The 18,118-nt window shown below is 44.4% G+C and overlaps 1 protein-coding gene across 4 annotated transcripts in view; it reads right to left on the reverse strand.

The window, feature by feature from the left end:
• Nucleotides 1–2,474: 2,474 nt before the first annotated feature.
• Nucleotides 2,475–18,118, reverse strand: part of CCDC9 (coiled-coil domain containing 9) — a 364,568-nt gene continuing 348,924 nt past the window's right edge. For 3 of the 4 annotated variants that reach the window (XM_069207573.1, XM_069207570.1, XM_069207571.1), the window contains one exon: nucleotides 2,475–3,270. In XM_069207573.1, the coding sequence (XP_069063674.1) occupies nucleotides 3,266–3,270 (5 nt within the window). In that variant the 3' untranslated portion in view covers nucleotides 2,475–3,265. The remainder of the gene's footprint in view (nucleotides 3,271–18,118) is intronic. The other variant, XM_069207572.1, reaches the window with a different exon arrangement.

Below are 18,118 nucleotides of genomic sequence, written 5' to 3' on the forward strand. Positions count from 1 at the left end.
GGATCGGCTACTGGTATCCCCTAGCTCTGCCCCCACTTCATGGAAAGAGATATAGCTACAAAGGCAATTTCCCATAATGTTGATGAAATTGCCTTGCAATGAAGGCTAAGACAGGTGAGTGAGTTGTAGCTCTGCTGTTGAAACATTCCAGAGAGGAGTCTACCTCCTTTCTGAAAAGCAGCTTGCCATCAAAGGCCACATGCACAAGTTTGGCTTGGAAATTTCCAGTCAAGCGAGCAGAACACATCCAAGCATCTCGGTACACCTACCAAATTCATGATGCACTTCATGACCTGTTTGGATGCATCCAAACAATCAATGAACAGATCTATGAGAGGATTTTTCTTGTGGTCTGGCAAAATGATCAACGTGGGTTTTACCAGCTCCTATAGTGCTTGAACACACAGACTCAGAAGACTATTTGCATTCACAGTGTAGAGGGCAAGGCAATTAGAAGTGAAAAGTGTTTGCTCCACAGTCAAGTTTCTTTGACTATCAGGAAGTGCAGCGTGAAGAGCAAACCCTGAAAAGGCTTTCTCACACAAAACCATTACAGTATCTAAAAGAGCATCATCAAACAGCAGTAAGAGTTCCACCACTATAAAGGAGGGTTACAAAATCTCTGTCAACATTTTTGACTTCACCCCCACAGAGCGCAAGGTCCATTCCAAGACTTCCATTGCTTTTCCTGCTACAGTAGTAAATTAACAAACGTTCTCTAAGGCAGAGCAAGAGAGCTAAAGCATGTCTCTTTCTGGCCAGAGAGCTAAAGGATGTCCCTTTTTGATGAAGTGCCCAGGACACTTGCATTTTGTAAATCCAGATACAGGCCAGCATCAGTGTTAGAGAGGGTTAGAAAGTTTTCAGCCTCTGAATCATTCTTTTCTGTTCAGCACGATCCTCATCAGGTGTGGTGATATCATCTGAGTCAGAGCCAAACTTTACCATCAGGGAGAACCTGGACCCAAGGAAGGTGCTCCACCCAAGGAACATCGTATACGTTTGCCTTCATTTTCCCTCTTGTTACATACATAATTTCTTCATACTTCAGGGGATGCTGTGTAGTTGGCGTAAGGATGGTATCTGTGTAGGTACAATAGGAGCCTCTGGACTAACAGGGGACTATGCCTAGGCAGATCTGGACTCCTTTTTGGGAATTGGTCTCAACCCTGTTGCCATATTCACAGTATCGTGTTCCCCTTTGTTGGGTAGCATAGAGGGGACATGAGCCATCCTGAAAAAAAATCCATTATAGCCAGAAAGCTTTAACTTGAATGAGGACAGTCAATGAACTAAGAAAATCCAGCAGCATCTTTTTTAACATCAAGAGCTTAAAGGACAATGAGGAAGGGGGCAGTATCAGGGATGACATAATTGCCCTGCGGATGTCAGGAACCGGTATGCCTTGCTAAAAAGCCATGGCAGCAGCCATTGCCCTATGGACTGGGCATGCATAGCCTCCAGAGGATCTTTCATGTCCAGGGTGTATCAGCTCGATAATGATACAGAAGATTACACATCATCAGAAGGTGTCTTTAGTCACTGCCACACCCTTTCGGCTCCGGCAAATCCCACAAAGAGCTGCTCAGCCATTCTGTCCTGTTGCAGGGAGTCGATTTTGCTCATGCTGTTCATGTTAACGATGGGGAAGATAGTAAGGATAATACCATTGCAGTAGCTGTAAGCTTGCACTTTGTACACCCCTAGCACCTTGGGTTCTCCCTTGTCCCATGTATCCCCTCTGTACCTTGTACTCCCTCGCTGCAAGTTCCTTTGCATCTTCTATGCCAGCTCCCCCTAATCTCCACCAAATATTTTGGGTGTAGGTAACTTGCGCTGCGGATGGCCAGCTGGTACCTCTGGTATGAGTTCTGGGTGTGCAAGAGGCGTATAGATGTCTATATCTATGGGGTGTCAATTGTGTGTGTCTGTGTTTATGTGTGTGCATGCAGAGGAGCGGGCTCAGAGTCGGGTGGGAGTGTGTTTGGCACAATACATCATTATTACATCTAATAAGTGAACATTTACCTGAAGAAAAACATCAACCAAGTGAAGGTTTGCTCGTTTCATCCCTCAAACAAATATGACTTCCAGTACCTACACACTTCTATCACAACACTAGTAACATAATACACTATGGTTACACACTATCATTTTGAACTAATAAAAAGACACAACAGGTTTTTATCCCAGCTTTTGCTGTGCAAATAAAACTTTAATTTAAAACCACATTTTAATTTTGGTTCATTTTAAAAAGCAGCAAAAAGGCATCCAGACACTGCAGTGCATTTGCAGTAACCACTGGATGGAGGCTTCACAAACGGTGGAAAGATCTCGACATGGGTGTCTCAAATTACACAGTTTTGTGATTACCAAAGCAGGTTGCTCAATTACGACGGCACGTGTACCTGGACATTTTGGGATTCCTGTCGGTTTCAAGAGTTGACGCAGTCAAGGACACAAAGCACAAGAGCTTCAATAATTAAAATATATATTTATTAAGTGTGCAGACAGTGGAACTCAGTTTATTGGTTTTCCATTGAACGAAAGGTGACCCATAATGGTTTAAATCGAAGTTTTGCTGACTTGGGTATTCTGGTAAACGCTTCTGAAAGAAATACACCCGCTAGATATTGGGATTAGCACTTCTTTCAAATCTGCACTTCCATTTCAGTCTCAGACACCCAAGACAACACTAGATAAGTTAAATATATGTGCGACAATTCACTCAAGCAGCTGGAACTTCCCCCAAACTATCGATGTTTATTATCAGGGAAAGAAAGCAGTCTTGAACGTGACAATACAATGAAGTATGATTCTTTTCAGACCAAAAAAAAAAAACCTCATGATTCGAAAATAACATTCTTGGCACTTTTCCATTCTTTTCCTGATTATGTGCTCAGCCACAATGTGCGTGGTACAGCAACGCGGGATAAGTGCAGTTCGTTGATTGGCCAGCTTCTTAATGACTTAGTTTCAATCCCATCAGACAAACCACTAAAAGCTTAAAAGGCCCCAGCACCGGAGACTTGTGGAGGAGGTGCCATGCATTATTCAGGGCCAATGCATTGGAAATAAATTGCTCACATTCACCGGGGGAAAGGAGGGAGGATGGGGGTGAGGTGGTGGGAGGGGGGTCTGACAAAACGAACAAAGGTTTTGTCCATACAGTGCAGCTGACACAGTGTGATGGATTAAGAGTACAGACAGCAGAGGAAGGCTTCTGGATGGATGTTCACATGGAAAAATCCTTCAAGGTCTGTCATCATTCTGCAAAACAATAAAAACACAGACTCATTGAAAATACTTTTCATGAGCGCGAAGAGTTCGCACCAAACACAAACCATCATGCTGAGTTGAAGTGCGAGAATGCATCTTGCTTCTAAGAACTACAGAGTATCAGTTGTCTAGAGCTGGTCTACACAAAGTCGTACCCTAAGCCCGACGCAGCTCTGAGCAGGTGGTAAATGTGTGTGAGGATGTCTTTCCAGGTAAGAGGCTCTTCGGGTGGTGTGGGTAGACAAAGGGGAGAATGTTGCCTGGCAGGGGCAGAGCATTACACGCTCCCTCGTGTATTCTGCAATGCATCTCTTCCCAAATCGACTTTACCAGTATGATTTTCCAGGAGCGGGAGCACGCCACAAAAAGACCCGTGACTGTGCGCAATAATCATTAAACTGCCCTTTGTCGGCAAAGACTAGTTTGGTTGTGTCCACCTTTAAGGAGAAAGGTACAAGGAAAGCAATTGAGGCAGCATAGAGCATTTGTCACCAGTTGTGATCAGCGATCTGCAGTGGGACAAAACTTGCAAGGGGTGTGCCAATATATTTGTCCACATAGGACACAGAAGAGTCTAGTTGAGGAGCAAATGTGTTGGGGTCGGAGGAGATAAGGGTTGGTAAACTGGTAAGATGGTGGGTTTCATTGCAATAGTGATAGCTGATGTCTCTCTCTGATTTTGGATTTTCCTTCATGTAAACATTGTGTTTTTGTTAATTAGCCTGTTGCACGTGTGATTCATTTAAACTGGCTTATAAACGCAACAAGTATAATAAATAGCTTGTACAAACACTGGAAGAACAACATAATAGATTTAATTTCCTGTTGACGTTTGCTAAGGAAACATGCACTGGTCAAACCAATGGGCCTTGCCTAAGCGAGAGCTATAGGCTTTGCCAATGTGTTTTAGCCATGTTGTTCACCAGCGTAGCTGCTGTTCAGCATGGCTAAAAGTTAGTGGCATAGAGGAGAGTGGTGCATAGTGTCGCAGAGTGGAACGGCAAAGAGTAGAGTGTTGTAGAGTGGAGTGGCAGAAAGTGTCGTACTGTAGGGGCATAGTGTGGAGTCTCATACAGTGGCATACACTGGGAGGCACAGAGAAATGTGGACTAGTGTAGAGTGCATTGGCATAAAGTGTTGCAGAGTCTAGTGGTGTAGAATGCAGTGGCACTAAATTAAGTGGTGTACAATGCAGTGTCGTACATTAGAGTGGAAGAGTGTAGTGGTGTAGAGTAGTGTGACAGAGTGGAGTTAAGTGATGCAGAGGGAATTGGCGCAAAGTAGAGTCGAGTGGCTTAGAGTGCAGTGGCATAGAGTCAAATGGCAGAGTGTGGTGGCATAGAGTGGCGCAGAGCACTGTGTAGTGCCATAGGCTGCAATGGCATAGAGTGCAGTGACACAGACTGTAGTAGTGCAGGGTAGAGTGGTGTAGCGTTCAGTGTCAGAGAGTGCAGTGTTGCACAGTAGAGTGTCTGAGTGAAGCAGAGTGGCCTAGAGAGCAGTGACTGTAGGAAAGTACCATCTTGCCTGGCATGTTACCCCCATTTTTCACTGTATATATGTTGTTTTAGTTGCATGTGTCACTGGGACCCTGTCATCCAGGGCCCCAGTGCTCATAAGTGTGCCTGAATGTGTTACCTGTGTAGTGACTAACTGTCTCACTGAGGCTCTGCTAATCAGAACCTCAGTGGTTATGCTCTCTCATTTCTTTCAAATTGTCACTAACAGGCTAGTGACCAATTTTACCAATTTACATTGGCTTACTGGAAGACCCTTATAATTCCCTAGTATATGGTACTGAGGTACCCAGGGTATTGGGGTTCCAGGAGATCCCTATGGGCTGCAGCATTTCTTTTGCCACCCATAGGGAGCTCTGACAATTCTTACACAGGCCTGCCACTGCAGCCTGAGTGAAATAACGTCCACGTTATTTCACAGCCATTTTACACTGCACTTAAGTAACTTATAAGTCACCTATATGTCTAACCTTTACCTGGTAAAGGTTAGGTGCAAAGTTACTTAGTGTGAGGGCACCCTGGCACTAGCCAAGGTGCCCCCCACATTGTTGAGGGCCAATTCCCCGGACTTTGTGAGTGCGGGGACACCATTACACGCGTGCACTACATATAGGTCACTACCTATATGTAGCTTCACAATGGTAACTCCGAATATGGCCATGTAACATGTCTATGATCATGGAATTGCCCCCTCTATGCCATCCTGGCATAGTTGGCACAATCCCATGATCCCAGTGGTCTGTAGCACAGACCCTGGTACTGCCAAACTGCCTTTCCAGGGGTTTCACTGCAGCTGCTGCTGCTGCTGCCAACTCCTCAGACAGGTTTCTGCCCTCCTGGGGTCAAGCCAGGCTTGTCCCAGGATGGCAGAACAAAGGACTTCCTCTGAGAGAGGGTGTTACACCCTCTCCCTTTGGAAAATGGTGTGAAGGCAGGGGAGGAGTAGCCTCCCCCAGCCTCTGGAAATGCTTTCATGGGCACATTTGGTGCCCATTTCTGCATAAGCCAGTCTACACCGGTTCAGGGACCCCTTAGCCCTGCTCTGGCGCGAAACTGGACAAAGGAAAGGGAAGTGACCACTCCCCTGACCTGCACCTCCCCTGGGAGGTGTCCAGAGCTCCTCCAGTGTGCTCCAGACCTCTGCCATCTTGGAAACAGAGGTGCTGCTGGCACACTGGACTGCTCTGAGTGGCCAGTGCCACCAGGTGACGTCAGAGACTCCTTCTGATAGGCTCCTTCAGGTGTTGCTAGCCTATCCTCTCTCCTAGGTAGCCAAACCCTCTTTTCTGGCTATTTAGGGTCTCTGTCTCTGGGGAAACTTTAGATAACGAATGCAAGAGCTCATCCGAGTTCCTCTGCATCTCTCTCTTCACCTTCTGCCAAGGAATCGACTGCTGACCGCGCTGGAAGCCTGCAAAACTGCAACATAGTAGCAAAGACGACTACTGCAACTCTGTAACGTTGATCCTGCCGCCTTCTCGACTGTTTTCCTGGTGGTGCATGCTGTGGGGGTAGTCTGCCTCCTCTCTGCACTAGAAGCTCCGAAGAAATCTCCCATGGGTCGACGGAATCTTCCCCCTGTTACCGCAGGCACCAAAGAACTGCATCACCGGTCCCTTGGGTCTCCTCTCAGCACGACGAGCGAGGTCCCTCGAATCCAGCAACTGTGTCCAAGTGACCCCCACAGTCCAGTGACTCTTCAGTCCAAGTTTCGTGGAGGTAAGTCCTTGCCTCCCCACGCCAGACTGCATTGCTGGGAACCGTGACTTTTGCAGCTACTCCGACCCCTGTGCACAGCCAAGCCTGGGTCCACGGCACTCTAACCTGCATTGCACGACTTTCTAAGTTGGGCTCCGGCGACGTGGGACTCCTTTGTGCAACTTCGGGTGAGCACCGTTTCACGCATCCTCGTAGTGCCTGTTTCTGGCACTTCTCCGGGTGCTACCTGCTGCTGAGAGGGCTCCTTGTCTTGCTCGACGTCCCCTCTGTCTCCTGGCGCAATTTGCGACATCCTGGTCCCTCCTGGGCCACAGCAGCGTCCAAAAACACTAACCGCACGATTTGCAGCTAGCAAGGCTTGTTGGTGGTCTTTCGGCGGGAAAACACTTCTGCACGACTCTCCACGGCGTGAGGGATCCGTCCTCCAAAGGGGAAGTCTCTAGCCCTTGTCGTTCCTGCAGAAACCTAAGCTTCTACTGTCCAGTAGCAGCTTCTTTGCACCCACAGCTGGCATTTCCTGGGCATCTGCCCATCTCCGACTTGCTGGTGACTTTTGGACTTGGTCCCCTTCTTCCACAGGTACCCTCGACTGGAAATCCATTGTTGTTGCATTGCTGGTTTGTGTCTTTCCTGCAGAATTCCCCTATCACGACTTCTATGTCCTTTGGGGAACTTTAGTGCACTTTGCACTCACTTTTCAGGGTCTTGGGGTGGGCTATTTTTCTAACCCTCACTATTTTCTAATAGTCCCAGCGACCCTCTACAAGGTCACATAGGTTTGGGGTCCATTCGTGGTTCGCATTCCACTTTTGGAGTATATGGTTTGTGTTGCCCCTATCCCTATGTGTCCCCATTGCATCCTACTGTAACTATACATTGTTTGCACTGTTTTCTAAGACTATACTGCATATTTTTGGTATTGTGTACATATATCTTGTGTATATTTGCTATCCTCTCACTGAGGGTACACTCTGAGATACTTTGGCATATTGTCATAAAAATAAAGTACCTTTATTTTTAGTATAACTGTGTATTGTGTTTTCTTATGATATTGTGCAAGTGACACTTGTGGTACTGTAGGAGCTTCACTCGTCTCCTAGTTCAGCCTAAGCTGCTCTGCTAAGCTACCATTATCTATCAGCCTATGCTGCTAGACACCCTATACACTAATAAGGGATAACTGGGCCTGGGGCCTGGTGCAAGGTGCAAGTACCCCTTGGTACTCACTACAAGCCAGTCCAGCCTCCTACAGTGACCCACAGTACAGTGATGCAGAGAAGAGTGCAGTGGCATAAAATGCAGTGTCAGAGTGCACCGGTGTAGAGGGCAGAGTGGAGCGGCACAGAGTGGCGGGCGTAGATTGTTTCAGAGTGGACTGAAGTGGTGTAGATTGAAACAGTGCAGAATAGAGTGCAGTTGCATAGAGTGGCATAGACTGTAATGGCGTAAAGTGGTGTAGAGTGTAGTAGCAGAGAATGCAGTGGTGCAGAGTAGATTAGAGTGGCACAGAGTGAATTGGCATAGAGTGCAGTGGCATAGAGTGCAGTGTTGCAGAGGTGGCATGGAGTATAGTGGCCTAGAGTGGAGTTATGCAGAGTAGACTGGTGTGGCCTACACTGGAGAGGTGTAGAGAGCAGTAGCAAAGAGTTCAGTATTGTAGAGTCGCGTGGTGAAGAGTGCATTGGTACAGTGCAGAGTGGTAAGGGGTAGAGTAGGGAGGCATAGCATGAAGTGGCGGAGAATGCAGTGGTGAGGAGTGGTGCAGAGTCGAGTGGCATAGATTAGAGTATTCATGGTGTGGTAGCACACAGCCATTACAGACACATTTTCAAATGAAATGACTATTACATTTGCAAAGACATACCGTTTTACCAATAAAACTATGCAGTGCACAGGCAAAAATTAGAGGAAATTGCTTCACCTAGTTTAATGATTCATTGTGCTCATGTTATGTATGTGTTTCCAACACACTTCATAAATAAAAAAAAATGTACTTCATTTGCGTGTTCATAATTCTGATATATTCTAAAATACTTACACAGTTCATTTAAATGTTGTGTGGTAGAAAAAAAACCTCTTTCCTACCCAAAGTATCTAGCAAGATTGTCACATAAATCTTCTCAATTTGAAGTCAGAGAAATAAAAGTAAACAAGCACCCTTGAAGACAGCGCCTGACATTTGACCTCTGTCTTTGAATACAAAGCAAATGAGACGGGATAAGAACAGACCTGTTAACAAAAGTGAGTTTGTGGAAGGATACAAAAAACACAGTTTAGACAACAGGAGGGACCAACTGAACCTGGAGAGCTTAAAGCAAATAAAGCCAGCAAACAGAAAGCCAGAAAGTATGAGTTAGAAACCACAAAGCCAATAGTAATCAATGAGCGGAGTGCATTCCTAGGCCAACTTTCTTAAAGTCCCAAGATGTTTTAAGCAAACCCGAGAGCTGGCTGTATGATAGGTTGGGACCTAAAAACAGATGGTGGTTGCAAAACAGGAATGCCTACAGAGATGTGCGCTGTGTAGACAGAAGCCTATACTGTCCTCTTTTCAACCACGTATTGAGAAGTATATGAGAAGAATGTAAAATAGCAACTGTGCTGTGAAGCATCTTTTTAACAAGCCATGAAGTGAAACAATCAGATGACTAAACTGACTATTTGAGAGATGGTGTGTTGGGAACCAACCAGAGGACTGACTGTGAAAGCAAACACACCACCAGGCGTAAGTCAGCTAATTCTAAAGGATTTCATGAATTGTGTTACACTGACACACTGAATAACTGATCTTTCAGGGAACACAAACTGCCACCTAAACACAACTTTGCTTGTATGCAATCTTAAAAATGAGCAAATTAAGTTTCAAGGGCTTTGTTAGAGGTCAATTGTACTGTATTATATTGCAACATTTATGTAGTGGTTAGGCCTCAGTATGTGATGTCTTCAATGAAAATTCTGCCTGCCTAACCTTCATGGGGATAGGGTGCTATTCTTTATTGAATTGTGCCAACTTCTCTTGGCCACCAGATCAAGGACCTTATGGTCATCTGCAGTCTATTAAGTGATCATAACCCGATCAGCCTCTGGGTGGAGTAAGAAAACAACAGTAAAAGCTCCACACAGTAGAAGCTCAAGCATGGCTCGCAATGTAACGGATCAGGGATGTATATTGAGGTGGGCTAAGGTGATATCAGAGTAATTTTGTAGCAAGCTTTCTTACATTAGTGGCCAGCATTTTGCATAATGGCTGAATACTAAGTCAGAGGCTACAGCAATTCTATCTTCCGTTAGTCCGATCTGTGAGAAGTTCAATGAGAGATTAACTGTTTTGGGTGCAACTAATTATGTTCCAATTTTTGACAATGTTTGTACTCCGGCACACTTAGATTTGTGGAGGGCGTCAAATAGGAACCATGGAGATGAAGTGATGGGATGTCCCTAAGAATAAAAAAAAAAATTAAAACAAAATAAGGCCAACACTCTCTTGAAAAGGAAGCATGGGGGCAGTTACTTCAAGAAACAGACTTTTATATAGCTCCCTATTCTGAGAAACTGTCATTCCCCATTATTATCCATAGCATAAGCCCTCACCATGTCATTTTATATCCCAGAAGATAGAAAGGTCAGCCATTTTGAAGGAATTTACAGTTGCATTGATATTCCATCACCCATTTCTGACATACCATATCTAAAGAGGGCCATAAGATCACTTTTACCCTGGATGAGGTTAGCAAGGCAAATATTATATTATTAGTAAATAAAGCACATGGTTTAGATGGTGTTTGTTGGAAAAGGACATTTTTGCAGGGTTATCCCCAAACATGTTTCTTCTGACCTCCTGTGCTGACTTTCATTTTTGCTGGCTTTACAATGCTGGCTTTTAGACTCTGGGCACTTTACCACTGCTGACCGGTGCTAAAGTGCAAATGCTGTCTGTCTAAATTGTATTGGTGATTGGTTTATCTATTATTGGCATATCTGATTTATTGTTAAGTCTCTAGTATAGTGCACCATGTGTGACCAGGGACTGTAAATCAAATGAGTCTAGTGGGCCTGCAGCAGTGATTCTGCCGTCCACACGAGTAGCCCTGTAAACATGTCTCAGACCTGTCACTGCAGTGTATTTGTGTGCAGTTTTAAACTGCCATTTTGGCAAGTATACCCAACTGCCAGGTCCAAGCCTTCCCTTTTACTACATGTAAGTCATCCCTAAGATAGGCCCAAGGTAGCCCCATTAGCAGGGTGCAGTGTATTCAAAAGGTAGGACATGTACTGGTGTGTTTTACATGTCCTGATAGTGAAGTACAGTTAAATTCAGTTTTCACTATTGCAAGACCTATCTCTCCCATAGGGTAACATGAGGATTGCCTTAAAATATATTTTCAGTGTAATTTGCTGTTGAAGTAGATAAAGATATGGAGTTTGGGGTCTCCGAGCTCACAATTTAAAAATACATATTTTGGTGAAGTTGTTTTTCAAATTGTAGGTTTGAAAATGCCACTTTTAGAAAGCTGTCATTTTCTTGCCTAACCATTCTGTGCCTGTCCGTGGAATACACGCCTGGGTCACGATGACAGTTGGTCTGTTTGTGAATTCACTCTGGACAGTCACACAAAGGGAGCTGGGTGTGCCCTTCATTTTCTGATGGGTCTTCCTGAGCTAGAGTGGTGGGAGGAGCTGACACTTGCACCTGAATAGGGCTGTGCCTGTCCTTACACAAAACAGTCTCCAACCCCTGGAGTGTGTTTGGGGCCAGGGCAGGGCAGGAAAGGCAGGGTCTTGTGCTCTACAAGACTTCCCTTTGAAATTTGCCTACTTCAAAGACAGAAACGGTATAGGTACTGGACCTTTCACCCTACAAGTTTAGATTCCCTATTGACTGAGGATATTCTTTCAGGAAGAAGAGCTTGATGCTGTAGGAGGGACTCCCGCTCTACATGTTGCTTTGCTGTGCTGGACTGTTGCTTGCTGCTAATCCCCTGGGAGTGAAACTTGACTTTGGAAGCAGTATGTAGAAAACAAAGGTTGTCCAATGTCTTAGACTGAGCTTTTCTCCTGTTAAGAAGTCTCAGTGACATCAAAGACTTCATCTGCCAGCACCTGGGCTCTCCTGCTGAGTGTCCTAACATGTCAAGCGGTGCCAAATCCAGTCCCTGGGCCTTTGGTGGTAAGTTCTGGTGCAACCCAGAAGAAACGAAGCACCTCGACTCCAGAGCAGCTTCGAAACTGACACCAATGTCGGACTCTGTGCCGCTGCCTGCACAGGAGCCGTGGTCCCCGCTGAGCGCAACAACCGTGACCTGCAACACAGGGCCGACACTGCTGCAGTGCCTCTGAAGCCCGCCAATGCAGGAGTCTAGAATGCTGTGCCACCGACATAAATGTCACCAAACTCAGATGCAGCACCTGTGGCCCCGCGGTGTGATCGCAACACCGCAAAGTTGATGCCTCTCATCTTGACCTGCGGGATTCATTGACCCCACACTGTTGTAAGGAACAGACGCCTCACCACTGATGCTGCAACACATCCCTGCAACCACAAGGAACTGACTTCACACCTTCCCTGTTTAGCAGCAAGGAACCAAGGCATCACCTCCCCGGTAGAAGACAGGAACTGACACCGCACCGGCTCCAGAGACGCCTCACCTCCCAGGCTTCATGCAACATCTTTGTTTCCTCATTGTTTTCCAAGGTACTGTGCCTGTGGTCTGTGCGACTCTGTGACTGGCCCACACTTCCTCATGAGTGGCGTCAGCTGTTGGGAATGACTCCGTCAAGAAGCCGTGTTAGCTCCAGTTGGAGTTATTGTGTTTCTAAGTGCTTTAATAAGATTTAATCTTTGAAAATGTACATCTTTACTGGTGTTTGTTGAATTTGTTGTTTTGGTCTTATTTTACCCAGATGAATATGAGGATGAGGAGGAGGAGGAGGAGGTGGTGGTGGTGGTGGTGGTAGTGGTGGTGTGAATACACATAGCCTCTGAGATAAGCCTGACTGCTTGTGCCAAGCTGTCAAGGTGGAGAGCAGGGGTTATCTTAGCTGTGTGGCTCCCTTACCTGACTAGAGTGAGGGTACCTACTTGGACAGGGTGCAAACCACTGCCTACTAGAGACCCCATTTCTAACAGTGTGTCATCAGATTTTACAAACAGGGTGCTCTTTTCCAGGCCGCGCTTCTGACTTCGGTGTTAAACAATGCTGTTAACTATGATATTCTATCTACACACTACATTAATGTCCCGTTTTCAAGAAAGGTGACAAAAATGATCTGCAATGATATAGGCTTATTTCATGTACTTGACTTCTGTGGTCGCGGTGCTAGGCCAGGTTGTACTTAACCAGTTAGCTCTTTGGGCAGAGAAAGACCTCAATCTCTGACATCCATTATGGGTTCAGGTCTGGATTAAGCTCGCTTGACAAAGGTCTCTATTTACACCTTATAAGTAAATACACTGCAGACAAGAAGGAATAAATTCACATATCCTCCATGGGCTTTACTTCCATGTCTGACAGGGTCAAACATAGACATGATTTCACACGAAGGTAAACCATGATATCGTACATTATTATAGAGATATTCATCTGAACATGTCTGCCTCTGTGAGATAGGAGCAGAAAGGTAGCACTTCTCAGCAGGGGCAGCTCGAGGGCTTTGGCGGGGCAGGCAGAGAGGAGCATGGGAGAAAATTAATATCTATATTTTTTTTTATCACTTACCTGTGCTGCTCACACGCTGCTCCTCTCCCGTCGCTGCAGCAGGCACAGGCTCCCAGCCTGCCCTGCGGCCAATCCTGGCGCTGCTCAGAGCAGCATCAGGATTGGCTGGGAGTGCCCAGCCAGGGTGCTCCCAGGTAGACTGGGAGCCTGTGCAGGCTCTCACCATCCCAGCAATGGTGTTAATGGGTTGGAGAGAGTCTTGTGCGCATGTGTGTCTGGCCGGCCTGAGACGGCCAGCCAAACACACATGCGTTCTGTGGGGAGAGAACAGTGCACTCTCCCCTCTGCTCGTCACCCCCAATGCCCTGCCCCTTTCACAAGGAAAGGATACTAAACAGAATTTATTATCCTTTCTTTGTGAGAGAATTTGCAGCAGTTGCTGCTGGCGTGGGGGGTGGTGACGCTACTCCGCCTAGGATGAGGAGCCACCCCTGCTTCTCATGGCTTTAACATCAAAAGTAGGGTTAGACAATGTGTACCCTTGCTCCATTTTTCTACCTATCTATCCTACACCTCAGCATACAACCCAAGAATAATGTGGCAGCACATAATCATATGAGATATACATGTGTAGATGAACCTAGGAATTTGAGGAAACATCAGTTCAGATGGAGCAGTATTTATGAAAAGATGATTAAAATGACAAGCTAATACTTAGAAAGTACATGAATGTGATTACTAAACATGAAAAGTTAACATTTAAAGAAGGCAAAATAGACATTTTCAGAAAATTAGAAGCTGGTATTTGTAGTCGGTGAAAAGATAGTGGTTTCTTTATTATATTAACTGCTTCTTTTTTAGATAAATCATACTGAACTTACATGTATTGTTGAAAATAATGCAGCATTTCTTCTGTGCCAGGGAATAGTTACTTGATGCTAGGGTAGCTATTTCATTACTCAAGTGGATGCATTGATCTATAACAACTTTTTAATGGAAATATCATCAAACTATATTTCTGCCATCTGAGTTCGGAAACTGTTATATTGATGCAACTTAAGCAGCAAATGTGTTCTTTGAACCTCCTCTGTTTGCAGCACTGCCCTGATCTCTAATGCCTGGGATAATGTGATATCAGTAGTTCTCCAGATACTGCAATTGCCAATTAGATTTTTAGCGTAAATATATGATACGATTGATAATCCACTATAAACGAGCACTATAGGAAAAAATAAGGCAGGAGGAGGAAATGAACAACAAAAAAATTGAAAAACGGTTGTAAGATATTTCAGCTTCCAAATTACATTAATTGAACTTAAAATATGTCACCTATTATTTTCTGAATCAAATTGTTTGGTAAATAGTTCTGTAAAACACAGCTTGGGTTGACTTTTAAGGCCTGGCTTGACAGCACAGCTGTCCGCAATAGGTACTGTTACAGATTCCTTGAAATATAAAGAGAGTGGGATTTAGCTACACCTAGAGCAGTATTACCCTCTCATCTAATAAAATCAGCTTTTTTGGGTACCACTTCAACTTCCACAAACTGCTTCTAATGGAATGCACGAGGGACTATTGGACATCTGAAAGGTACACTCAATCACCATGTTTGTCATTTTCAGTTCTGGTCTACTATAACCACTCCATACAGAAAATCTTCCTTTTTTGCCATGTCTTTCCTACTTTGGCAAAGCCAAATAGGGCTGGCTTTAAAGAGATTAAAAACATCTGTTCATGCTACACATCTTCACATCGTTTGTGAACGTCTGTGTTTGCATGTGTCTGCGAGAACAACTGGCTCTGCCAATCCTTGTAAAAAATGTTTCTGGGCCCAGGCAGGCTGCCTAAATGCCCTTAAGGGGGTGTTGGTTTGCTTGGATAACCCAGTATTACTGGGTGCCTTTTAGTCCATTTATTTACACTGTGCTATAAAACGTAGCATTGGGCTCCACTTTCTAAAAAGAAATGTTTTGGGGAGCAGAAAGGCAATACCTCTTTTGTGCCCTAGTAGTGCCCTCGTTGGGGGTTTGTGGAGCCTGCTTCATGCAATTCGATGTATTTGCGAAACTCATAATTTTCAGTGGTCAGTGCCTTCAACTCGCTCCAGTTCCCTCAAGATAATGCAAGACTATTGGTGGGGGAAGAGGCGTGATGCGTGTGTGTGTTTGTTGGGGGCGAGGGATATTACAAATCAACATACTGCCTTCTAGGCTGGCACACGGAGTCAATTATTTTAATTTGAATTTTGTAAAACACACACCACAGAAGAATGAACCAGATACCGCTATTACATTTGAAAAAAAAAACCTAAACATCAATATATTCTTTCGACTCCTACCGCACAGTCAGTGAATCTTAGAGATCTTATGTCTTTATACGCCTTTTGGGAAAAACATGGCCGTTTTGCCATGAGCGCTACACGAGTTAGCCACAAATTGACTCGACGTTGCCATTAAACGCAGATCTGAGCTATAACTAGGTTTTTAACCTGTAGAGAAATCTAATCAGTGCCACCCAGATTCCTCATCTACACAGAAATCTCACAATTAGCTGCAAAAAAAGGGGGGGGGGGGAGAATCTAAGTAGCCACTGAGAAGCGACAACTACTTCCTAAACTTTCGAGGAGTGACGCAGAAGTCATACAACGACTGCATCTAAAGAACTTCAGAAATACATTTAGAGAAGTAACACTTCAGGTTCCATATGGGCAATAAGCATGTAGAGAGGCAGGGGCATCTCAGTGAGAGAGAGAGTGTGTGTGTGGTGTGTGTGTGGTGTGTGTGTGTGGTGTGTGGTGTGTGGTGTGTGGTGTGTGGTGTGTGTGTGTGTGTGTGTGTGTGTGTGTGTGTAATTCGTAGTGAAATCCGATAGACAGCGCACCATAGCCGACTAAAAGCCCCTATACCAAACTATTTATCACAAGATACATTTGTTAGGGCAGTGTAACACCCCACACACCTCCTAAAGCTACGCCCCTGTCCTTCAAAAGTTGTCTGGCGGCATGGATTTGATTTCCAATCTCTTTGAGCCTTGAGACCAGGAAGAACATACACATTTATATTTTGTCTGTTTGCCCATGTTTATTTTGAGCTTCGTGAAAAAAATTAAAAATAAACTGCAACTAATAAATGTGTGCATGTGTTTAACCTAAGATACTTGAGTGCCCAATGGGTTTTGTTGTTACGTATACCCATATGAGATACTTCAATACACTCATGAAAGAAAACATGAGTATGGTATCTCACACAATTATCTATGCAACGGTTTTAAACTTCAATTAGGAAACCTTCTTTTAACTCAACTAGCTGCTGGTTTGACAGCCTTGGTAGGCAGCCCTACCATTAAAAATGGCTTTTCATTGTTTTTACCCACATTTAAAACTAAATACAGGTAGAGTGATAGATGATTTTCTGTCTGAGCCTATCTACATACTTCTGAAAAAAGGAAATGTGGGAGCCTTAAAAATAATACATCATACTACTAACTGAAACGATTCTACATAACAGACGTTTCGGGGGAAATGGCAAACCCAATTAACGCACACTCCATCTTCAATTCTGCCTAGTAATCTAGAGCTAGACAGTGCAAACAATGTATAGTTACAGTAGGAAACGTGTAAGTAGCAGTTCCAGCTAAATTGCATCTATTCAGGTTTAAGACAAAATTCTGCATTCCTTCTAGAGCCGCCCAGTGCCTATGATCATGTTGCTTCAACTATTGTGATTTCACATCAGCAATCTTTGTTTTTTTCTCCGGGATGAGCTAACAGTCCCAGGGTGCTTTTCGGCTCTGTATCCAGTTTATCAAATGTGGCGGACTCCAGTGTCTCAATTTCAATGCAATTTCTCGCTGCGGGTAAAAGGAACACTAGTCATGTGAACCTCTTTTTGCAGTGAGTGCAGCGGACTAAACAAGTTTCCTTTCTGTAGCCACAAGTTGGAATTCTCCCCGGACTTAATTTTAGCATGCCTGAAGCTTATTTAAAAAAAAAAAAAAAAAAAAAAAACATGGTGCACATTCACCTCAATGAAAAACACCCAAACGTGGTTCAAAGCGTTGAAAGCGCTTTCAACTCCACTACTCGGTGATAAACACAGCTCAGATTTTAAAGCACAAATATGAAAGATGAACAAGCAGGTGAGAATCACAACGGGGAGAATGGAGGATCACGCAGGAAATCTATAAAAAAATATATATATATATATATATATATATATATATATATATATATATATATATAATGCTAGCAAAATGTAGTTACATGTACCTTACCTAGCAATGGATCTTTCATAGATTCACATATTTGAGCCAGCATGACAAGCTGTATATTCTTGTTTTGAAAATTTCCTAGAGAAAGGTGGGGCACAGGCATTGACTTTACTGGAAAAAGCGGAGCAGAACTGCCAGTTCCACATCAGATTATTTTGCTACTTCTGTGTCCAATGAGTTTCGTATGTATATATATGTTTATGGTATTTATGAAGCGCAAACCTAGCCAAAAAGGCAGTGGAGCACTGTACACAGTCAAAGGCAAGCATGCCGTCAATACGTAAGAATAGAAGTAGATGGTTATTGGAAGGCCACTATACCTACTGTGTTGTGCTGTAGTGTACTTTAAAGAGGCGTCTCTTCAATTCTTAGCTAAGTTTAAGAAGCTTTGGCTAAGTCTTTAAGGGATACTGGGATACTGTTCCAGATCCTGGCCCATAAGCGGAAAAAGCCCTTTTTTCTCTTTTTACATTTTTTAGTCTCCAGTCTGGCTGTGTGTGTGCCATAACAGATGGTGAGCTTACCCTCAAAGTAAGTGGGGTTCCAGGTTGTGATGGATTTTTAAAAGATGCAGCTGGTTAGGAACATGATGAGGGCCGGTAGGGGGAGTCAACAGAGCTCCATCAAGATGAGAGTGATGTGGTCATATGTCTTTCATCCTTGGATCAGACATGAAGT

Source organism: Pleurodeles waltl, chromosome 9 (genome assembly GCF_031143425.1).
Source record: "Pleurodeles waltl isolate 20211129_DDA chromosome 9, aPleWal1.hap1.20221129, whole genome shotgun sequence".
In the NCBI taxonomy this organism is placed as follows: domain Eukaryota; kingdom Metazoa; phylum Chordata; class Amphibia; order Caudata; family Salamandridae; genus Pleurodeles; species Pleurodeles waltl.